The following is a 25,115-nucleotide window of genomic DNA, read 5'->3' as shown; positions in this document are numbered from 1 at the left end:
TGTGTTTTATTTTCTCCTAAAACAAACTTGTAAAGTTTTTACCAATTCATCATTTTCACTGTTTTCAAATTAGCTATACATCCTCAGGTACAAGTTGGGAATCAATGTGTTAGACCTCGGCAGAGCATCTTTTTAACATTTACAACCACAAATGTGATTGTTGTGAATACACTTTATTGACTGCTTCAACTGTCTGTGCACTACAAAGACAAAGACTTCTTGTCAACGTTGGTTTAAAAGTTGGGATTGAAACTTCTCTTTTGGCTTTAGAAATTTTTGTGTGGTGAAGTTAACATTTACTTTAACTTTAATAAAGCTTATTTTTTAGAAAGTGAAATAATTTTTTGCTTTTTTTCTTGTTATAAAAACTAGACGGTTTGAACTTCTTCAGGATCTAAAAAAACGATTAAAATAAGTGCTCGTACGCCTTAAGGTTGGGAGCCCATCCTCCATACGAACACTCCTCCTCCATCGCTGCTCCTCATCATCTCTCCTTCCTCCTTCTTGCCCCCCCTGTCTTGTTTTTCTGCCTCTCTGTTAGCGCTGCTGCTGCTGGATCGCTTTCAGAGCCCTGCTGTCAGTGCTAACCACACTGTGACCCAGCTGACCCCTCTTATATCCGCCACCTTATCTTTCCAACCCACCACAGCACCCTGCACCTCAGCCCTCACCACGTACCTCTCCCTGTGGAGGGGGGGTGGGGGGAGTGGAGGGGGGGCGGTGGAGGGGGAGGCAGTCAGTGACGCGCTGGGCTCCAGGCCTCTCTGTCCCTGCTCATTTCAGGTTAGCCCGTCTGCATTAGCACCGGCCAAAGTGACAGCTGTCAGCGCCACTGAGTGCGCTCCAGATGCTCCCCCTCCATCCGTCCTTGGAGCATGGCCAGGACGAAGGAGAGGAGAGGAAGGAGGAGAGGAACAAAGAGATGTTGGGAAACAAGATAATCAGAAGAACTAAGACGAAGAAGAAGAGGAAACTAGGGAAGAAAGACGAGAAGACAGGAGAGAAAACAATGAGATGTAATGAAATGAGAGAAAAGTAAAGAAGGAAAAGAGGAGAGGAGAGGAGAGAAACTAGGAGATGTTAAGAAACAAGATGAAGAGAAGATAGGAAAACTGAAGCGGAAGAAGGAGAGGAGAGGAAAGATGAGTACAAGGAGATGATAGGAATCAAGATAAAGAGAAGAGAGAATAAGAGGAGAGGAGATGAGAATGGAAGGAGGAGAGGAGAGAAGAGTAGAAGGAGAGAACAAAGATATGTAAGGAAACAAGATACTGAGAAGAGAGGAAAAAAGAAGAGGAAGAAGGCAAGGAAAAAAAGGACAGAAGACAAAGATGTAAAGAAAGTAAAGAAAAGCATGGAGAGGAGAGAAGAAAATGTGAGGAAGAAAGAGAGGAAACTAGGGAAGAAAGACAAGAGAAGACAGGAGAGAAAACAACAAGATGTGATGAAATAAGAGGAACGTAAAGAAGGAAGAGAGGAGAGCAGAGGAACGGAGAAGGAAAGCGAGGAGAGAAGAACAAAATAATGTGAGGAAAGGAAACAGGGAGAGGATGAAAGAAGAAGAGATGACGAATGAGAGGAGAGGGGAACAAGGTGAGGAAAGGAGAAGAGAAGATAAAAACAATTGGGTGAGAAGAAGAAGGTGAGAAGAGAAAAAGTAAGAAGCAAGAGAGGAGAGGAGAGGAGAAAGGAGGAAAGGACCTGGACAGATAGTTGAGAGTGAAGGGAACGAGGAGAAGCTGTAAGGAGATGAAAGAGGATGAAATAAGGCAAAACAGAGGAGGAAAGGAGAAGAGGAGAGAGACCAAGAGAGGAGAGACAGTAGAAGAGGTAAGGGATGTACAGGAAACAAGGAGAGGAAGAGGAGTAAGAAGAGGAAATAAGCCTTAAGTGCTGAAACAGGAGGGAAATAAAAAGTGATAATCACAACTGGCTCCTGCAACACCTCCTAAATATCTAATAATAATTCCCTTTACATAATTAAAGACATTTGCACCATAACTTAATGCAGAAAAGGTTTAACTAATTGTTGTAGAAAAATTCACCTGAATCCAGGAAATGAAGTGTTTGATATGCTCAAAATTTCAATTTTGTGGAAAAGTGGAGATCTCAACGCTGTATCAACTTTGTATCTAAACGAAGGGACTCTAAGTCGCCTGTTAGAAGGCAGAAGTTGGTATTCATAATTTAAAACATGCACAGAGTCAGAAGAGATGCTGTTAGCAAGCCTGATCATGCTCTTCTTGTGGATTGTTTGAAAGGAGTGTGCAACAGGTTGACACATGATCTTTTAGCACAAACTTTGAGTTGATTGTATTATTTAGTTTTAAGTTTAGCTGATAGGCTGCTGAGCCAGGCTGTGCTGTGGTACAGCATGACATTCTGAATCACTGAGTTATAAAACAGAGAATTAATCTGGCTGCCGGTTCCAAAGGACCTAAGCCTACGGAGAAAATAAAGGCGCTGCTGTATCTTTTTACACATGTGCTCTCATGACTCCCAGATATTTGTAGGCCTTTACATATATATGTATTATATTCATGTTTTTTTATGACTTTTTTAGATTAGATTAGATTCAACTGTATTATCATTGTGCAGTGTACAAGTACAAAGACAGCGAAATGCAGTTTGCGTCCAACCAGAAGTGCAAAAGAAAGCTGAAAAGTGCAATGTGATATACAAGTATAGACAGATGGTGCATAGGCAGGACAAGAAATATATCGCAGTGTTATAAGAGCAGGATAAATATTGCTATGTAATATGAACAATGTATGAACAACATGTACAGATATGTGCAATGTAGTAGCAGTGACAATATGCTAGTAGTAAGAATAATATAGATATAGATATATGCATTGTAATAAAAACAAAACAGAATAAATATGGATATACTGAATGAACCATATAGACAGATATGTACAGCTATGTGCAGTGTGGTAACATTATAAGAATAGTAAGAATAATAGTATGTGCAGGATGAATAGTATGAAGAGCAGTAGAATATGGCTATGTATAGGTGTAATTACAGTATGTACATCTGTAGATAAATAAATAGAACAGTATGGTCAACATTTTTCCTCCTTTCCATGTACTTCATTCCCTTCCATGAGCACCGGTGGTTAAAAGGATACCAGAAGCGCTCCTGCCACTTTTTTCTTTAACCCGAAGATGCAGTGGTGTAGTCTACGTGATACGCAGGTATACGCAGTATATCCACTAAGAAAGCTCCAGGATTTCCACATACCCACTTAAAAATCCCCAGTGACAAGCAACAACATACTTTCCATCATATTTTTGATATATTTTGAATTGTCATCTGTGTTTTTCTTCTTCGCATCGGCTAAATAAAGGTATTTCCACCGTAAATTGGTGAATAAAAGTTATCTGAATGCAGGAAATTAAGTCTTTGACGCTCAAAATAACCCTGGGGGAGGACAGCCAGACCCCCCACTATCATATGCCCCCCTCCCCAAAAGGCAGATTCTGGCCCATATATATAGGCCAATATATGTATATACAGTACAGTATACCCACTACAATATATTAGACTACACCACTGCGAAGATGTGTTTTTTTTTTCAGGGGCTCTCTGTGCTGTGAGTCTGTTGTGATGATGTGGACCTGCTGGTCATCTTTTGCCCCTCTGTGGCCTCCGAGCCCCGCCTGGTTTGTGTGCGAGCAGCGCCGCCTGCCGGCCGGAGGAGGAACCGCAGCCCGGCGGCGGCAGCAGCATCAGTGTGCCGCAGAGCTCTCTCTCTCTGCTCGGCGCAGATCTCAACATCACACCGCTGCGTTTACCACCGACCGCGGAGGACCGCGAGGACCAAACCAAATGTTTAGGTTGGACAAACAAACGGTTTCTTTGCTGTGAGAGTGAGTTTTAAATCTTTTCATGTGTCCGCTTTGTATCTTCGTGGGTTTAAAAAGACGTGACGAGAGTTGGAAAAATTAATCAGTCGGAACACATAGGCTACTGAACTTGGTCAGTCGTTGCTTTTTTTTGCTAATATGAATAAGAAGGCTACTAGCCTACTGTTTACAGAGTTGATGTGACATTAAATTCTCATGCACCACATTTTAATATTTTCATGTCAAATTCGGTTTTATTAATCTGCCCGTCTCTGACTTGATTTGCACAGTAACATATTCACCGTGTGTGTAGGCTACATAATCAGTCAATCCTGTACATGATTACTTTTTTTTAATCTTCTGATAATATTACCTCAATTTTTTTGATTTGATTTTTATTGATGATTTCATTCAGAAATCTGTCTAAATTAAAAACATTTTCTTAGAAATATGGTCCATTAGTAAGCTATTTTTATTCTTTCATTAATGACCCCATTCTAGGTTTTTTTTTTTTTTTTTTAGATTAGATTAATAATAACAGTTACGTGTTTCTGAAGATATCTTTTAATTGTTAAAACTTCAATTCTGAAATGTTTTCATTAAGTGAGACTTTAATTTACAACTTCAGTTTCATCATTTTGTTATTTCAGACTTTTTTTGGGGATGCTGATATAAGTAGTGATGCTTAATCTCACTTTTAAAACAAAGTCGGGGGATAATGTCCTTGTCCAAAAAGACATTTGCTCTTGCAGTATTCAGTGTGCGGACTACTTCTCATTTTCCTTAGTCCCATTTCTTTTTTTTCTCCGCATCCTCCAACATCTCATTTCTCTGGTTCCGTACTGCGGGGTCAGTGTTTGAATCTTCTTTTATTGTAAATGCAAAATGTTGTAATTTGAGTTCTGAGCCAGAAGAAAGCTCCTGTAGCCAAAGAAGAAGGATCCGTTGCCATAAAAAATCAAGTGCATAAACCCCTCACCTCCATCTCTGCCCACATCCTGGGTGTGTCATTAATTTTTCTGGATTTGAACGTGATTTAAAGATGCGAAGATTGTGTGTTTGCAGGGTGGTTCACTGTGTGATCCGTGGTCAAAGGTCGGGTTAAAGCTGAACATGAAGAACCTGAAACCTGGAGACAAAGCTGCAAAAACTTTCAGATTTCATTCAGCCCTTCTACAGCTCCTCGATGTGCCCAGCAGAAAGTGAGTGATGCACGCCACAGGATGCCCTAAAAACTCTGTGCATGAATATACACACACACACACACACACACACACACACACACACACGTACATACAGAGCTATCAGCTGAGCAGCAGAGCGCTTGTCTTGATTCCTAGACAGACACACTCATGCACATTTAATGGGATCCCTCTCTAAAACGGTGGGATTCCTCTGCCAAGCCTGACCCTTTTTCACTGAGTGTGTATGAGAGTGTATGTGTGTGTGCGTGTGGATAAGGGTCATCCACCGGCCCAGGGGTGCGATTTCAGCCTGCCTGAGGGAGAGTAAGTGAGTGGTCCCAAGACCCCAAAAAACCCCAAGGCTTGAAATCAAACCTCATCGCACTCGTTCCACACTCAGACCGACGGCAACGTGGCAGACTGAGACCGCACGTGGAAATATCACTGAGATGCTGTTACATGAAGCACAATGGGGTTTTTTTATATCTGGAGGAAAAATCATGCATTTTGAGGCGTTTCACTTTTTTTTTTGCCTCCTAGAATCAACTTACGGTTCCTTTAATTAAGGGAAAAATCCTGTTTTTCGACACTGAATACCAACATCACATATTCAGTATACTCTGGGTCTACTTGTCCCAATGCTGAGTAATGATTATACCATGTGAAATATTCAACCACCATGTTTTATTATGGCTGCATCATTCCATCAAATAGAAATATTGTAGATGTCCTGGCCATATTTTTATTCCCCCCCCACCCCGGATCTGCTGGAGGTTTCAGTCATTATAAATGCATGCTGTAGCCAAAAAATGTGTTCAAACCCACAGAACTTTATTTAAAGTCCTATAGTGAAGATCCCAAAGTGTCCAAAAATATCAAACACCTGAGGCAAAATGTTTGGGAAATGACTATAAAATGACGCACAAAAGACATCTGGAATATTTAGTCTTTGGTGAAATGATGCAGCCATGAAAAAAACATTCTTAGTGAAGAAAACTGCCTCACGACAACGTCCATTTAGCAGCTGCTTTAGCGCTTTCTATCATAACACATGATCTTCATCAGCCGATGTTTGTCTAGCTGTCACGTTGATGTAGAGGTTTAAATTTTTTTTTTTTTCTCAGTATAAACAGGATGTAAATTCACTGAAGAGGATATACATAATACAGAATACACAATGTAATACTTTCACAGAGATTGAATAAAATACATTTCCCAACCTTAAAGATAGCTTATGAAAATATCAAGTTTTTTTAGAGGATGATTACTTCAAACTTTCCAAAGTTAAGTTTAGAAATATCTGGGAATATTTGTGATATTAGTATAAAATGATGACCAAGACATGTAGGGTTTGCAGAATGTTGACAGATTTTAAGGTGAATATCAAGATTTTAGGAGCTTAATTATATGTAAAATATGTCAGAAGGCAGGTATTGATTTCAGATATTAATAGCTGGTTCCAGGACTGCGGAATACATGTATTTAATCCCAGATATTCTGACATATTTGACCTCCTAAAATCTTCCGTTAGGTTTCTTTAAACTCTGAAAAAATAACTTATCTCCACACAAACAACACCACACCGGTTCTGCACCTGATTGTTCCAACAGACTGGAGGTCTTGTGTCATTTTACACACATTCCGTCTGACCTTTTTGGCGTCTTTGGTAACTGTGGAATCTCTACCATAATTTAAAAAAAAAAAGTTATAGGCTTGCACAAAGTTTAACTGCTCAGCATGAGTCAGTTATGACTGACTGGTTGAAGACTTTTTCTGTAGATTTACACAAACATGAGCTGTTAGAGCTGTAACTAAAGACACTTTCTTTGTCAAATACTTTAACGTTTACAAAAATCTTTTCATGTAGCCTTAATAAAATGATAAATATAATGAGAGTGTCAGGGCTGTAGACAGGATCTTAAATACGGAGGTCATGAGTCCAACTTTGCCCAGTAACTACACACACCCCGAGTACACCACCAAACTCTGTACAGTTTATGGGCTATTTAACGAAACATCATATTTTCCCATTTTATTTATTCATTTAACTATTCAGTTAGGCTATATTTTCTTTCAAAGCCTTCTGTTCAGGTATGTAATTATAGTGCAGAATACAGGCTAATCCTTTTTTATTTACAATGGTTAGGGCTGTGTATTGGCAAGAATCTGGCGATACGATACGTATCACGATACATGGGTCACGATTCAATATATTGCAATATATTTCGATACTGTGCGTAAGGCGATATATTGGGATTTTTTTTTAAGTATAATTTTAGAAAAACTAATATTTAAAAAAAGACATGATGTGCATCAAACTGCCAGTTTGGGATTGTGCTTCACAGGTTCTTAGTGAGCTAATTTGTATATGCTAAAGTAGGCCAAAGTTCAGCCATAGCTACGTTGTTAGCTTCTAGCAAAAAGTCAGGCACTGCTAGGCGCTGTTAGGTGAGGACACTAGTGGTGTGTCTCAGCATAGCCATCTAGTGGTAGGGGGTTTAAACACAACATAAACGTGAACCACTGTCTTACATGAATATTTTTGCACGTAAACTAAAAAAAAAATAAAAAATGTATATTGCGTTTTTGAAAATCAATATAGTATTGCTAAATAAAATATTGCGATACTCAAGTGTATCGATTTTTTCTTACACCCCTAACAATGGTCTTAAATCCATTCTGTGTCCCCAGGTGTAGGATAATGGACAATCACTTGTCAATGGGAGTGTCTCTCAGTGAACTCACGTCATTTTGTGCACACATTTCTTTACATCCTTTCCAGTAATACACACCGATTCATAGGCGTAATTTACGGGGGGGGGGTTACAACCCCCCGATTAATCAAAACCGGCCGGGGTGATGTAGTGAAAGAGTTTAAATGCTAAGGCAAGCATATATTTGTTGTTAAGATGTGCATAAATCTTCAAAAATAAAAACATCCCGACACACGTGTAAGGTTTTGAATCTGCATTAATTCATTGTTTATAATAATATTTGCATGTGTAAAGATATTTGCATGCAGAAAAGGCACAAATTGTTGCAGAAAAATTCACCAGAGTGCAGGGAATGAAGCGTTTGATGCTCAAAATTTCCTCGGGGACAACCAGCAGACACCCCGGTTTGAATTTGTCCCCCCTTAATGTTGAGACAAAAGTTTTCGCTAGATAGGTGGAGATCTCAACCCCCCCTCCCCCCAATGTTGAACCCAAAGTTACACCCATGGCCCGATTTGATTACAATCACACACTCCCCGATGTGAGTGTGACTCCCCGATTTGAACTTATTAGTGATTTTAGTTTAAAACTATTTGAGACAGCCCTAAAAGCACTCAGTCAAAAAGAAAAGTCCTCTCTTCCTGTCATTAAATCCCCCCCAAATCCCAGAAGTATCACAGAGGACCTCAGTGTCCTCAGTATTACTGCGACCCTAAAACAAGTACTCGTCGCATGTTCCCGGAGCCCGAGGGGACGTTTAAGATCTTTCAGCTTGCAGTGATATCGAACAGAGGAAAGCTGCACATCCTCACATCTGACTGAGAAGCTGAAACCAGATCATGTTGGGTATTTTTGGTTGATAAATGACTTTTATAACGATTACTCAATCCTCAAAACTGGTGTTAATTCATTCATTTGACGAATCATTTCAGCTCTACGTGGCATGCACTGCGTGAGTTTGTGATGATTTACTCAAATTTTAAAAACTTAAACATGTTTAATTCTGCTCTGTATTTGGTCGACATTCCCTTTTTTTTTTATTACCCAAATTTGTACCATATATTACAGCTTTGAAAAAATTAGATTCTTACACTTCTATTGTTACGAAGCTAAAAAACAAAAGAAGGTTGTATTGTGTGTGTGTGTGTGTGTGTGTGTGTGTGTGTGTGTGTGTGTGTGTGTGTGTGTGTGTGTGTGTGTGATTTTGTGAAATACTTTGGGGGAGAAGCAGATTAAATAAGAAATGAAATAATAAAGCAGCTGTTCCATATTTATTACATGGAAGGCACTTAGAGGCTGAACACAGAGGAAATCTGTGTGTGTGTGTGTGTGTGTGTCGGCTGTTGCGTTACATGTCTGAGCGTGCAGGAGCAGTGTACCAAATGTTTGTGGTTTTTTTGCTGTTGCTTTATTTATTTATTCATTTATTTATTTGTTCTCTGGTGAGCGGCATTACCTCTGAATAATGGAACAGTCCCCTTTCTCTCCTTAAGTAAAAAATAACATCTGTCCGGCAAATGGAGAGCTTAGTGTTTCTCTATAATTGATGGTAAAAGCCTCCAGAGCCGCACATAAAATATACATCCTCCGTGCAGGACCCCCATGACAAAGAGAGCGAGAGAATGCAGGGGGGGAGAGAGAGAGAGAGAGAGAGAGAGGTCAGTGAGAGGAGAGGAAGAAAAAACAGAATCACAGAGTAGATTATAGAATGCGTTCAGTGTCTGGAGATGTGTGTTTGTTGTATAGTCGTGGGCAAATCTGCAGAACACAAAATAACAAGGTGAATTCATTCTAGAAATTCCCAAATAACAGCTGTTCATTTGATAGTCATTTGTCTTGATTTCATTTGTTATTGCAACTATTGTTTCTGGGTATAAATGGTGCATATTCTCATTTTGTTTTATTGTTCTTATTCCAGGCTCATCCGATTTGAAATCCTTTTCTGTCAATCAGACTGACAGATGACTGAAGTCATCAGTAACAGCAGAGAGAGTCCTGTGTGTGTCACCAACGTTAAAGTGACTCTGATATTCTCACACACTGTATTAGAAGTTAAACTGAAATGATGACAGCGTCGGTTCTGCAAAAGGACAACACTACGACTTTGTTTTCTCAGATCTCAGGTCTTTTGGGGCGAGCAGAAATCTTCTTTTGTTTTTTACTCCTGTGATTATTGGACTTAAATTGTTGCATGCTAATATTAGCAAAACATAAATAACTGCATTTAGGCTCCTACAGTCTTGTAATACATGGTATGAGTGTTTTTCCACCACTTTAACCCTCCTGTTGTCTTGGGTCTAATTTGACCCATTTTTTAAAAAGTTTCTATATCAGAAATTTGGGGTTTACCTCAACAAAATTATCAACAAACAAAAAAATGTGGATGGTTCCCTACAACGCTCTTCACAAGTCAAATAAACGATCAGTTCACTACTTTCATTGAATTAGGGTGTTTTATTCAATTTTATAGCGTTTGAATTTTTTTTTTTATAAAAGAATGTTGAAAAAAGTGATACCAAACTCAGAAAATGTTACAAAAATGTCAATTAAAACCTTCAAAAATGGCAAGGAAAATGACAAACGTTGAAAAATTTGTCAAAAATGTCCAAAAAATGCGGCAAACAAAATCAACAAAGTAACAAAAAAACTTGGAACATAACGTGACAAAAAAGAAACATACATACACACACACACACACACATACACACACACACACACACACACACACACACACACACACACACACACACACACACACACACACACACACACATAGTGTGTTTCACTATCTTTGTGGGGACCCGTCATTGACATAATGCATTCCCTAGCCCCTTACCCTAACCTTAACCATCATCACTAAATGCCTAACCTTAACCCTTACCCTCACCCTAACCATAACCTAATTCTAACCCTAATCCTAAAACCAAGTCTTAACCCTCAAACAGCCCTTTAAACTTGTGGGGTCCAGCATTTTGGCCCCACAAAGCTGTCCGGACCCCATAAGTATACTTTATTCCCGGTTTTTGGACCCCACGAATATAGTTAAACAAGAACACACACTCAAACACACACAGACACACACACACACACACACACACAAACTCTCACACTCACTCTCACACACTCACACACTCTCGCACACACACCCACACTCTCTCACACTCACACACACACACACACACACACACTCTCACACACACACACACACACACACACACTCTCACACACACACACACAGTCGCACACACATCTGGAAAGGCTGCGACACATCTGGAAAGGCTGCCGATATGGTCGACGGGAAGACAACACAAGGGTTAAAGTCAACACCAAATGAAAGTCTGCTCAAAGATCAGTGAACAGGAACACAAATGGTAACCATGAAATCGGAGATACATACAGGGTTTCACGATTGAATATACTGAAGCACTCTTTTGTGCACCGGTCGATCCTAAAATTAAATATGGAGCTTCACAAATACTGTGAGTTTACATCAGGTCTTAGTGATGGAGACAAACAACCACATAGAGACAAGAAACAGCCTGAAATAAACCTGAAGACGGATCACACAAGAGGAAAACCCATCAGATGTACAAAAACATTGCTGCTACTATTTTGTGACGTATTTGTCATAAACAGCATTCAGATTACAATCTACATTTAGATATTTTTGTCCTGATCCACCCCTTTTTGAATTACTTTTAGAAAAAAACTATTAGGATTCAGCAATAACAAAAAAATGGAACACGCAGTTACATCATTGTCATTACAAACTTCAATTGAGCTTACATCGCTAAAAGAACAATATCTGTGATCAGGTGAACAGCTGCCATGTATACACACACACACACACACACACACACACACAGCCCCCACCGTCATCTGCTGGGACCCAGGTGTACAGTGAACAGCTCCCAGTGGCTTCGTTTATTGATTAGCGATAGAAAAATGATTGGCTGTGGAAGTAAACACAGAAGCACTCAGACGGTCATCAGGGAAACACACACACACACACACACACACACACACACACACACACACACACAAGTCATTAAATTTACAGACAGCATGTTGTCTGTTAGGGAACACACACACACACATAGAGGAAAAGATGAGCGCATCAGTAAGTGACTCTGGAGAGTGGGAGCAGATTGTTTACTGTACTTATCTGCTCATTTATTTATTTGTCGATCTGAGCTGTGTTTGTGGAGGTAGATATAGCTGCATTGATTCACGGACATGTTCAGATATCAGTGAGGAACACCTACTATGGATTCATGCAACATATTCAGGCAGTTTTCCATGAAGAGATATAGAGACCTCCAGTGGTCTCAGCATGTCAGGACAGCATTCAAACAGTTGGCGCAGATTTTTGATAGTCATTCATTATTCACCTTTATTTTACGTATGTATACATTGAAAACTACTCTGAAAACCACCTGAAAGTGTCATTAGCGGTGGCAGAGAAAGGCTTATGTAAGTAAGTGGACATGTGTGTTTAGTGTGCTTTTCTGGATCTGTTTTTCTTGGTTTTGGTCAACTTACTTCCAGTGAAAAGAAATCTTAATGCTTCAATGATGAATTAACTTTTGTTTTTGACCCTTTCAACATCACAATGTCCCCATTTTCCCAGTTCTTCTCAAGAAGAAGTTGACTGGTCTGCGCAGAGCTCTGACATCACCCCCAACCAACAGCTCATACTGATAGCCAGACCGGATCCCCTGAAGCCCTGCAGCAGGTTCAGCATCTGGTGGAAAGACTGAATCCGAGTGGAGGCTGTTAGAGCAGCAACATTCATGAAAACACCAACAACAAAACAACAGAACAAGCTTGCTTCATTGAAATCATAAAATAATAACTTCATTTTCATGAGAGACAAAGAATGATATTCTGTGATCTCGATGTAATTATTGGTAACGGTGGGCTTATTTACACAACAATCCAAAATAATAATGATTATAGAAAACATTATTATAATTGAATACATTATTCATTTTTTTGGTTATATTTCATATTGTGTACTATTATTATTATTATTATTATTATTATATATTTCGTATCACTACTCATATATCTTTTTTATCATTACTCTTCATGTCATTATAATATGTTTTGTTTTCATTGGGGAGAAAAAAAAAAATTGGCCTAGAAATAATTCCAATAATTTATTACTTTTGTCGGACTCGGAACCAATGTTTGAAAGTCGTTCCCCGCCGGAGCACTTTAGATGTTGGACGGGAGCGATGGAAAGATGGCGGCGGCCATCGTACAGATGTCTTGTTTGTACCGGGGGATGTTAGCGGTCAGGGCCACCGGCATCAGGACGCTGATCCCCGGGCTGGTCCCGGCGCAGTTCAGAGCCTTCTCATTGCGGAAGGAGCCGGAGCTGGAGCAGAACCCGTACTACAACAAGTACCAGGACAAGATCCAGAAGCTGCGCAGGTTAGCGGGCTAACGTAGCTAACTGAGCTAACATAGCTAACACAACGCAATATCACAGTCAGAAAAGCGTTTATTGCCACAGCATGCTACACTTACGTATCCGAATCTCATTTAAGTGTTATTTAACAGTTATTTACTTTTTTACTAAGTGTAAATACTAGTTATTCGGTTTCCATCCCTAGTCACTACACTTGGCATTAACCTTCATCCTGGACTACATCTGCCCATTGCAGATACTATATATGTATGGCACATTCTCCACTCAACTCATTCAGGCTCTATTTTCTTATGCAAAGCAGTTATTTTGTATGCATATATTTGTTTATGTATTTATTGTTTATTTCATATTAAAGTGCCCATATTATGCTCATTTTCAGGTTCATAATAGTATTTAGAGGTTATATCAGGATAGGTTTATGTGGTTTAATTTTCAAAAAACACCATATTTTTGTTGTACTGCACATTGCTGCAGCTCTTCTTTTCACCCTGTGTGTTGAGCTCTCTGTTTTAGCTACAGTGAGGCATCACACTTCTGTTCCATCTTTGTTGGGAGTCGCACATGCTCAGTACCTAGGTAAGGACTACTAGCCAGTCAGAAGCAGAATATGAGGGCGTGCCCTGACAGTACCTAGGTAAGGACTACTAGCCAGTCAGAAGCAGAGTATGAGGGCGTGCCCTGACAGTACCTACGTAGGACTACTAGCCAGTCAGAAGCAGAGTATGAGGGCGTGCCACGCTAGCAGCTAGGTGAGCATTATAACGTGTAACAAAGTGACCACGTTTGTCTCTGAAGTAAAGGCTGGACTACAATAGAGCTGTTTGGAGCAGTTTGTGAACAGTGTTTTCTGTTGGAGATGGTAAGTCCCTTTGGGGTGGACTTTGGGCTTTTTCACTTTGTAAACCTATAACATATAAGATAGATAAAGATAAGATAAAGATATAACACAATAAAGGAAAAGGAAAAAGCCCAAAAAATCATAATATGAGCACTTTAATGTTTACTATGTTATGCACCATTCACCAAGGCAAGTTCCACCTAAGTGTAACTTATTGTGGCAATGAACCCTTTTCTGATTCAAACCACCGAGCAGTGTATCCATGTTAGGGCTGCAACTAACGATTATTTTAATAATCGATTAATCTGTCGATTATTTTTTCGATTAATTGATGAATCGGATAAAAAAAACAAAAAAGCATTAATTTACATCAACTCAATACATACTTACATACATACTTGTTGTTTTAGTTAATAGTTGTGTAAAGGTAAGTAACCCAAAGAGCAGATACAGACACACACACACACACACTTGAAGCTTATTCATTAAATTATTACCATCATTGTATTAATTGCAAGTTAAGTTCATTTGTACACCACATTTAAACACAGCTTAAGATGACCGAGTGCTATAAAAGAACTTTAAAATGAAATTAAAAAGTACAACACACAAATATATACGTCAACAATAACTGATATGGGACAAAGCACAGAACATATACATGACAATAGATTGAAAAATGAATTTGCCAAAAAAGGCGAGTGAATAAAAACGTGTCTTTAGCCCTGCTTTACTACTGTTATTAACGAGCTAACGCTAGCTTGTCATGCTAGTCAAGCTGGATAACGAGTAAACACCACACCACTGGAGGGACGTTACGTTCCTCACTTCAAAACGGAACAAAAGTAGGATTGTGTAGTGACTTTACCCTGCTGTTGAACTCCCTTCCTCCTCATCAAGGACTCCACCATGTTTACGTTTTAGGTGCTGAATCATCACCGTGGTGCGCCCGTGCCATGCTTATCTTGCAATGAACACGTTTTCGATTTATTTAGTGTGAAATGCTCCCACACCTTGGATGACTTAGGTCGTACTGATTTCTCTGCCTCCGCCATGTGTTTCAGAACGTTACGGGTCTCCGGTCTCTCTCCGTATTTCCTCAACCCCGCTCTGCTCTTTTTTTTTTTTCTTTCGCTCCACGCCGCTCCGCACTCAACTCAATTGCTTTTATCTCCGCGACTGAGTGGCGTGTCGCGCGACACAACGAATCGATAATGAAATTCGTTGCCAACTTTTTTAATAATCGAATTTTATCGATTCGTTGTTGTAGCCCTAATCCATGTTTGACATATTAACATTTACATCTGACTTTTTCTCTCATGACTAGGCATGGGCCGCTATAAGATTCTGACGGTATGATAATCTTCAGCAAAAATAGCACGGTTTTATGGTATTGCGGTATTTCAATTACAGCTTTGAAATGTATTATTTTGAAATGTCTGGGTTGAAGACAATGCAATGCATTTCACTGCACACTGGCAGGGAGAGGGATTTCTGACTTTCTGCCCTTGAAGACTCATGAAGCGCATATAATGAAGGAACATTTCAGTGGTTTTGAAACAGTGACTTTTTCCAACCTTATATACCTTGGAACCAAATTTTATTTATAGTATCATAAATCATAACAAGAGTTATCTCAAGACACTTTACAGATAGAGTAGGTCTAGACCACACTCTAGAATTTACAAAGACCCAACAATTCCAGTAATTCCCCAAGAGCAAGCATTTAGTGCGACAGTGGCGAGGAAAAACTCCCTTTTAGGGAGAAACCTCGGACAGACCCAGGCTCTTGGTAGGCTGACGGTGCCGGTTGGGGGTGTGATGAACAGTGGCAATAATAGTCACAATAAAGATAATGGAACTATGACTAGAAATAGTAGTTGTAGTAGTTCATGGCGTAGCAGGGCACTGCAGGGAGTAGCAGGGTGTAGCAGGGCACAGCAGAGCATAGCTGGACGTAGCAGGACGGAAGAAGAAACATCTTAGTTAAAGGGTAATTTTGTTTTTTTTCAAACTGGACCCTACAAACTGAATAACAATCTTTGAAATTGGTCCAGTATTAAGCAAGACTGCTGCAACTGGCAGTCACAGACCAGGCTGCAATGTAACTATGGAGCAAATGTTCGTCAGTTTGGTCCACTAAAAGTGCATTATTTTGATTATATTATGTATTATATTGCATTATTCAGATTAATATTCTAAGTGTCTGACGACATTATGGAAAGGATCCCTACATAGATGGACCTTTAAAACTTCTTTGAGACCCTTCTGTTTAACCAGAAACAGCTCTGAGGTCGCTTGCGCTAAACCCACCAGACTCCATTTAAAAAAAGAATACTTTTAGCGTGTATAGAGCCAAAGTATTTTCACATGTAAATTGGTAAACTATGTGTTTATTTCAACCAAAACTAGTGTTATGATGGTTAGAAAAGTGGAAAGATGACCCAAAACGTCTTTTCATAGTTTGATTTTGTTTCTGTCGACTTTGAATGAAGTGTATTTTACGATTCTAAAATTACTGTTTATTTACATGGAGTCTGGTGGCTTTAGCGAATTCAATTTCGCGGATGTTTTTACGTTTAAAAAAAAAAAAAAGGATCTTACTCTTTAACAGAAAGGTCGACCTCCTTAGAAATCCTTTCCTTAATGTTAATGCACAAATGCCTTACCGCGCAATGTTAACAAAAGTGAAAACTAATTTGTGTTTTTGTTAAGATCGGGCCAGTAGTTTTTCGGTAATCCTGCTAAAAAGACAAACTGAGCCGGAAACATGATATCCTTGGCAGAGGTAACTAGTAGTATGGTGGTGCTCTAAAAAGCCGAGACCTCTTCTCTGAGTTAGCTACAAGGTATTCTGGGAAATCTTGGGAGTCACTAACTAAAAAAAAAAAAGCATATAAGGCAGGTTTTCTAAAACTGTAAATCATTGTTGCATTTCACCTCACCGCAGAATGAAAGTGGCCTTGACGTTTTGTAAGTTGCTGGTGTTTCACTGATTCGATGTCTGACTTGTTTTCAGCGCCAAACCCCAGGAGTTCAAGGCCCGAGTGGAGAAAAGTCATGAGGCCAAGAAGGAAGTGCTGGGACACTCAAAACAGGCGGAGTTCGTCAGGCTCATGGAGCAGGAGGTGGAGTATCAGCTGGGCTCAACACACAGCAGAACACCGTGGAAATATCAGACAAATTAAAGTCAGAAATTAATTTTCTGACTTTTTTCGCAACACATTTGTAAGCACTTACATCATTTTTTGGGCTACATCTGATAAGTAAGGAAAGTTTATTTATATAGCACTTTTCATATAAAAATTACAAAGTGCTTCACAATAAAATGAAATACAATAAATAAAAGACATAAGGAAGGAATACAAAGGAAAACATAGGTACATAAAATAAGACATAAACATAAAAACCCTTGTCCGACTAAAAGCTTGTTTGACTAAAGTCTTTAATTGCTTTTTCAAAGAGTTAACAGAATACATTAGAGCTGGGCAATATATCGATATTATATCGATATCGTGATATGAGTCTAGATATCATCTTAGATTTTGGATATCGTAATATCGTGATATGGCATGTGTTGTCTTTTCCTGGTTTTAAAGGCTGCGTTACAGTAAAGTGATGTCATTTTCTGAACTTACCAGACTGTTGTAACTGTTCTATTATTTGCCTTTACCCACTTAGTCATTATATCCACATTGCTGATGATTATTTATCAAAAATCTCATTGTGTAAATATTTTGTGAAAGCGGCAATAGTCAACACTGCAATATCATTGCGGTATCGATATCGAGGTATTTGGTCAAAAATATCTCCATATCGCCCAGCCCTAGAATACATTGTGAGATCACTGAACCATCGAAAGTCTTCCATTAAACGCAAAACCTTTTAAACTGGTAACAAGGTGCGTTGAAGTGTCCTCAATAGTTGGACAAAACAACGCTCCTGTGAGCCTGTTAATTATCTACATCCGGGGTCTTCAACCTTTTTTAAGCCAAGGACCCCTTAAAGCTATAGTGCGTAGTTTCTGTCGCCCCCATGAGGAATTCTAAGTAATGACAACAACACTGTCAGCGCATCCACAATACAAGCCTTCTGTGATCGCGCCCCCACCCCTCCTCCACACAGTTGCTAGTAGCCAAGGAGGACACGGAGGATTAAAAAAACATGATGGACTCTTCAGAAGAGGTCATTATCTTCACTCGAGCTTCTACCCGCAAAAGTCACCGGACGCCACAATCTTCTGAACATAGTCATACTGAGAAATCCAGAGAGAGTTGTGTGGAGCTGATGGTCTTAATTAGCTTTGTAGCAACTCATTTGGCAATGGCTTGAATGTAACGGACGTTCATTAATATAAAAAACGTTACGCACTAAAGCTTTAAATAAAATAGATGGAGCAGAGACCACCTACTACATATTGTATAAAATGAAGTTGCATAATAAACTGGGCCTACAATAACATGTAGGGCAGCCTTAAGCCTTGATACATACCTTATTTTAGTGCATAGAATACTAAGCTACTAAAATAGTAATTGTTGGCATGATTTTATCATGTTATGTTTTAATGTTAAACAAACATGTGGCTCAGTGAATCCTTAGGATCACTGGCCATCCACAGATACAGGTAATCCTATCATTAATGGGGTTTTTTTCTAGGGCTGCACAATTAATCGTAATTTTATCGAAATCGCAATATGGTCTAGTGCAATATCCAAATATCCAAATTGCAGGGGGGCACAATATGTGTCAACCTACAAATCGTATCATACAGACTAAAGAAAATGTCTTTGTTTTGTACAGATTTTCATTTTTTTTTAAATATATATATGAAAATGAGAATAATGATACAAAAATGATCCTTCCTTCCAATATCTTGAATCATATCGCAATATCAGTCAAAATAATCGCAATTAGATTTTTTCATCATATCGTGCAGCCCTAGTTTTTTCCCACAATTAGGCTGATTTATAATAATATGTAAGTATAAGATATTTTAGTTAAAAAAAAAAAACTTTCAATAAGGTGGTGCCCTCCCTGCAGTATCTCTGAGGACCCCCCCTGTTGAGGATCTCTGATCTACATAATGGAGAAGGATTAAAGAATATGTTTCTCTGGTTTCATTTCTTCATGTTCTTTGCAGTTGGAGAAAAGGGACAAGATGGCTGCCGGCGAGGGAGCGTCCGGAGGTTTCACGAAGAACAAGGTGAGGCGTTTAATTCGCTTATTGCTTTTAGTTCCCTTTAAACTTATTCTGTTTTTTTTAACGGTTGCTCATGATTACATTTTTATTGATTTCAATTTTTTTAATATAATTAATGATAATAAATCTCTCGACACAACTCATCAAGTCAAAAAAATAATGTCCTAAAGTTACAAATCTTTTCGGACTAATGGTCAACAAACTACCACTGAGCTGTTTAATTCACAGTGATGTGAAACTGAGATAAGCTGCACATTTTCACATTTGAAAAGCTCAACGTTTTGCATTTTTACTCAACCAGATATCAGAATTGTTACATATTATTTGGACTAATCAATGAATTGTTTTGGTACAATTTCTTTTTTGCAGCATTTTATTGTAATAATAAAGTCATTCTGATGTGGTTGTGCATATTTGATCACGATCTTGGCTGCAAACTAAAAAAAAATCATCACTATTATTTTGGTCACTAGGAAATCACGATTATTTTAACATGATGACTCATTGTCTTTTGGAAAGATGTTGCAATTATGGAACATAAAAACAGTGACACGTAGAACTGTGAAATTTCTCAAAGAACACAAGACAAAATAAGAGTTTACTTGCAAAACGTAATGTCTCGATTATTCTGCTTTTGTGATCATTAGGAGCCAAAATTGTAATCGCGATTTAGATTTCCATTAATTGCACAGCCGTACATCACCATAAATATTTATATAACCAAAGTGAGGATCTTGCCTGTGGATTTATTGTCGTTTTTTAGGGCAATGAGGTCCTAAAATATGACGACAGACATTCGAAGCTTCATTGGAAAACCCTCAATAAAAGCGCTCCTTTGAATGTAAAAAAAATACATATCAGATCTGACATTCAGTACAGCCTTAGATTATGATGAAGTGTGTTCTGGTACAGACTGTGTGATGTGTTCCTCAGACGCTGGACTCCATCCTGAACCTGGAGATGATCGCAGACAAGACGGGCGAGGAGATTGCCGAGGTGAGTCTTGGCCAGCGAACCAGCCTCGCTGCAGTTTGACCACCGATGGTCCCATTGTTTTCTGTGCTACCTGAAACCGTCTCAAACTGTTGAAACTGTTCTTTGTTTTGACGTTTTTGTGTTTGTCTCTCAGCTTTGGATGAAATATTATTCGACCAAGGACACAATCAGCGCCGTGATCCCGGTGAGTTTTAACACAACAGTCTCCCAACATTTAATATTTACATTTAATATATATATATATATATATATATATATATATATATATTTTATATATATATATATATATATTTTTTTTTATATATATATATATATATATATATATAGTTGTGTTTTTTTTTGCTTTTGATATTCCATACAGTTTGGCATGGACTGCTATAATTCTATAACACATTGTGCAATTGCACATTATAGCTTGTAAATAGAAGATGTTTTGATAAAAAAGACATAGATCCAATAAAGAACACAGTCTGGCACATGTCTAATAATGATCTAATAACCTGTCTCCCTTATATTGCAGACGCAGATGTACGAGGTGATTCTGAGCAGATCCAAGTCGTGCCCGATGGTAAGATCACTGCCGCTCACACGGAAACGTTGATGAAGAGCTGCAGAAACTCAACTGTATTATCATGTCATTATAACCAAAAACAAGGGTTGTTTTGTGAGCATTCAGTTATTCTGCTATATTTTTTTTAATTTTTTTGGAGTGCTCATATTATGCAAATTTTCAGGTTCATAATTGTATTTAGAGGTTGTGCCAGAATAGGTTTATGTGGTTTAATTTTCAGACAACACCATATACAGTATTTGTTGTACTGCACATTACTGCAGCTCCTCTTTTCACCCTGTGTGTTGAGCTCTCTGTTTTAGCTGCAGAGTGAGGCATCTCATTTCTGTTGCATCTAAACTCAAAAACAACTTAATTAAAATCTTAGAACTATCATCACAGTCACGTTGCGAGTTGAATGTTAAAATGTTTTAATCGTCTGTGTGGTTTCCTGCTCCTCAGTTCCTCTACGCTCTACCTCAGAGGGAGGGCTACGAGTTCTTCTTGGGTCAGTGGTCCGGACACGAGCTCCACTTCACCTCCCTCATCAATGTCCAGGTAGACCAAATTCCACGGTGCCTTCACATGCGGCTGGGAAAGCCTGGCGCTCTTTGGGCTTCTACCAGCACAGCTTCCACGTGCTCCCTTCATCCCTTCACTTAATCACTTTGAAGTCCACGCTGCGTAGATTGTTGATAACATTTTCACTGCTCCGCGGCAACGATGAGGGGAAGTTATGAATCGCAGCTTTAAGCCCAAAACAAGTGGTATTTCTTCTGTCATGTTAGGACACTTCAACGATTAAGTGGGAGTGTCAATGTTGTAGCACACGTAGAATTTTTTAGGTTTTTTTAAATTGAAAATTATTTAAATGTAACAATATATTAATATTTTTAAGTACTTAAATATATAATAAGAAAGAGAACGTGTGATATTTCTACGTCCGTTTCGGAGCGACAGAGGGAAAATATTTCAGTCGACACACATTGAGTGGAACCGAAATGAGGAACCGAAATCTGCATTCTAATCCGGTCCGATTCCTACCGGTTGCGTAGGAACCGGTTCCATAGTGGAACCAGGTTTTGGTACCCAACCTTAGTTCAGTGTGTGCGTTGTGTTTTTTTACCCTCATGGTGTTTTAAAACTTTCTTGTGGCAGCAATAGAGGCAGTGATGTTTCCTGGTTCCTGTACGGGACTCTCACACCGCCTCAAAACACACCGACAAGTCTGTCTGTCTGAGTCGGTCGCAACTTTTATCCGCAGGCCCGCTGTGTTTTTTTGGGCCCCCTGCGGCAAACCCCCGCCGCAGCCTAAACGCACTACCCCCGTTCAAAATGAATAGAAAGACCTGGGTTTTTTTGCCGGAGCCTCGGACGGCGGACCTTAATTCCAGTTTTTCTCTCCCTGTTGGTGTCCAGATGCTGGGCGAGAACGCTCCCAGTCAGCTGATCCTCTACCACTACCCAGACCTGAAGGACGAGAAGGGCGTGGTCCTCATGACGGCCGAGCTGGACCCCAAGTTCATAGTAAGTCCTTTACCTGCAGTTATTCTTATTAATGGAGTGTTTGCCCCATTATTTTCAGATAACATGCACTATACGGCCAAAATGATGCGGGCAAAGGGGTCCACATGCTTTTGGCCATCACGTAGATCAGCAGCACATTGATGCTCATGGTTTTGGAATGACATTTAAGGCCTGTCCACACCAAGAACAATAACTATAACCATAACTATGACTATAAAGACATGAGCATCCACACTGCTGAACGATAACGGTCTGTAAACAGCTGCGTCAAGCACGCGCTGCACGCTCCAGTTGATAGTAATACAAAATACGCTAATCACAGCATACGATTACAGGAATTTCTGTCAGAATATCCTACATATTCGTGAATTCAGGTACATTTTATGCAGAGCACCGCAACAAAAACATGAGAAATGCTTTCAAAGTGCTGATGTTTAAAAATCCAAAAATCACGCCACGCCACTGACCTCTTGTGTGAAACACAGTGTCTCTCTCCGCCGTGTCATGTTGTAAGTCCAGATGGATCCTGATTAGGGCTGTGCTCAATTGAAGGAATTCGTAGTCGACTAACACTCATTCAATTGTATCGACTAATCGATTAGTTGATTTAATCGACAGATCTGTAAATCTGAGTTTCTCCGCAAAGAGTCATGCAAAAGCACCACTTTAATTCTTGTGTTTACCAGAGATGTGCTCGTACGTTTCTTGGAAATAAGTCATTCAGCATGAAAAAAGCATACAACATGACTAATCGACTAAAGAAATCTTAGTTGACTAAGACCAAAACGACCGATTAGTCGACTAATCGACTAAGAGGGGGCAGCCCTAATCCTGATTGGCTGTCAGTGTTTCTATCGTTGATCAAATCTCCCTGAAAGTGATCCCAACGATATCGTTCGCCACTGCAGTTGTCGTTATAGTTGTGGCGTGGACTCCGCCATCCACTTGAGTTAGAACAATTGGTAAAACTTTACTTGAAGGTATCAACATAAGAGTGACATGACAGTGTCATGACACATGACAGTGTTATGACACATGAACCCTAACTCTAACCCTAACCATAACTTGTCATGACAAAAACCGAATGACACTTACTAAATGACTTGTTTATGTTTATGACACGTTCATGACAGTATCATGTCACTCTTATGTAGATACCTTCAAGTGAAGTGTAACCCAACAATTTTTAAAACTATATATTTATAGTTTTAATTCTTGGTGTGGACGGCCCTTAACAATTGCACACAGGTGTTATGTTCAGGTGTCCTCATACTGTCGACCGTGTAGTGTGTCACACTTGGACAACAAGACAGACCGATGCATTCAAAGACTCGAAACATTGGCTCGAATGTTAAACCGTCTATCCCTCGTCTCCGCAGACCGTGCACCAGGCTCAGTGCTTGGCCAATCAGGTGCAGATGTTCTACGGCACGCAGAGGCAGGAGACGTACCGATTGGTCGAGACATTCAACCACCACCCTGCGGACTTCAAACACATGTCGGTGATAGCAGAGCTGGAACAGAGCGGCCTGGGGTCGGCGGTCCACGCCGGGGGATCGTAGGGAGACCGGTGATGGAGCCAAGTCACCAACCAGCTGGCCTACGGTCGGATTCCCAGGAACTGTCGGTGTTTATTTAAAGTCACAGAGAGATGTGTGCGGCTTTGCTCAGCACTTCCCATGAGCATACACCTATTCCTCATACTGTACTGCATAATAATTTAAAGGAGCATCAGAAGCTTCTCATGAACTCTGTCTGGGACTTGATCACATGACAGCTGCTGCACATCTATCATTGTGCGTACATTTGTAACCATAGACGAATAATGTGGTATTGATCAGTTCTATGATAAATAAAGCCCTCTGTATCCTTCCCTCCATATTAGACCGGGCTAGAAGGACTTTGTTAGCCCAGTAGCTATCCCTGAAAACCAAAAAGATGTTTAATAAATCCCCTTCAAAACCCCAAATCTTTGAATCTGACTGCTTTTATGCTGAGATATCCCACATAATTCTGTAACTCAGTAGGTACTGCATAGTGCATTCGTCTGTAGTATTTATTAGGTGATTTCGAAAACGGCCGGAGAGTCAGTGAGGATGCGTTACTGATTTGTCGTGACATTTCCCCACCAAGTTGTGTTAATGTTATGTCCGCTTCTTGATTGTCTACAAAAGAAATTAACAACTGAGTGTCGGCGCTGTTTGTAACGGCAACGAGGAGTGGGCTGGTCCAAGAAGCGGAGCCTGGAGTCGAGGACTACGGTAGGCCCCTCGTCCTTAGCTTGAGTCTGGCGGATTAGCATGTAACTGCTGTGATTTCAAATAACAGCCAAACCCTGTAAAGTTTCCACGTAGCCATGATATCACCTTTTCCCCAGGGTTGTGGTTATGCCGGGACAACTTTTACTGTTAAAGCCACTTGCTTTTTGAAAAATAGGACAGGTGTTGATTTGTCTCTAAACTGTGTGATTGGACCCTGTTATCTATCTACTGTCAAACTAACTGTCATTTTGCAGGTGGCATTTGGTGCAATGCAAGCATTGTCTCTGGTGCATGGAACTTATTATCACAGTGGGTGTCCAGTGGTTTCATACTATAATCTACATCAGACCAGGGTTAGTGGGGCAGGGGGGGATAGAGGTTTGTCGGGGTCAGCCTTATGTTCCCACATTTCTAAGAGATTTTTTTCACTGAAAATTAGGCCCTATGTTCCCACATTTCTAAGATTTTTCTTAAAATTAGGCCCTATGTTCCCACATTTCTAAGATTTTTCTTAAAATTAGGCCCTATGTTCCCACATTTCTAGGACATTTTCAAAATT

The 25,115-nt window shown here is 39.6% G+C and overlaps 1 protein-coding gene and 2 long non-coding RNA genes across 4 annotated transcripts; all 3 read left to right on the top strand.

Moving 5' to 3' along the window:
• The first annotated feature begins 3,666 nt into the window (after window positions 1-3,666).
• Window positions 3,667-12,638, top strand: LOC116038227. Its single transcript, XR_004102057.2, has 3 exons — window positions 3,667-3,840; window positions 4,915-5,051; window positions 12,378-12,638. It is a non-coding gene; the product is annotated as an uncharacterized LOC116038227 (long non-coding RNA).
• A 295-nt stretch (window positions 12,639-12,933) lies between these two features.
• On the top strand, window positions 12,934-24,264 carry atpaf1 (ATP synthase mitochondrial F1 complex assembly factor 1). Of its 2 annotated transcripts, XM_031282376.2 has the most exons (10): window positions 12,934-13,186; window positions 17,042-17,150; window positions 19,163-19,225; window positions 19,986-20,063; window positions 20,156-20,218; window positions 20,352-20,402; window positions 20,739-20,786; window positions 21,231-21,326; window positions 22,188-22,295; window positions 23,675-24,264. In XM_031282376.2, exons 1-10 carry the CDS (start codon window positions 12,972-12,974, stop codon window positions 23,855-23,857), a joined length of 1,014 nt encoding a protein of 337 aa, XP_031138236.1. In that variant the 5' UTR covers window positions 12,934-12,971; the 3' UTR covers window positions 23,858-24,264. The 2 variants fall into 2 exon arrangements, with proteins under 2 accessions (XP_031138236.1, XP_031138237.1); XM_031282377.2 differs by lacking the exon at window positions 19,986-20,063.
• Window positions 18,628-19,020, top strand: LOC118496277. Its single transcript, XR_004898827.1, has 2 exons — window positions 18,628-18,666; window positions 18,965-19,020. It is a non-coding gene; the product is annotated as an uncharacterized LOC118496277 (long non-coding RNA).
• Window positions 24,265-25,115: the final 851 nt, after the last annotated feature.

Source organism: Sander lucioperca, chromosome 11 (genome assembly GCF_008315115.2).
Source record: "Sander lucioperca isolate FBNREF2018 chromosome 11, SLUC_FBN_1.2, whole genome shotgun sequence".
In the NCBI taxonomy this organism is placed as follows: domain Eukaryota; kingdom Metazoa; phylum Chordata; class Actinopteri; order Perciformes; family Percidae; genus Sander; species Sander lucioperca.
This window is presented reverse-complemented; position numbering and strand designations above follow the sequence as displayed.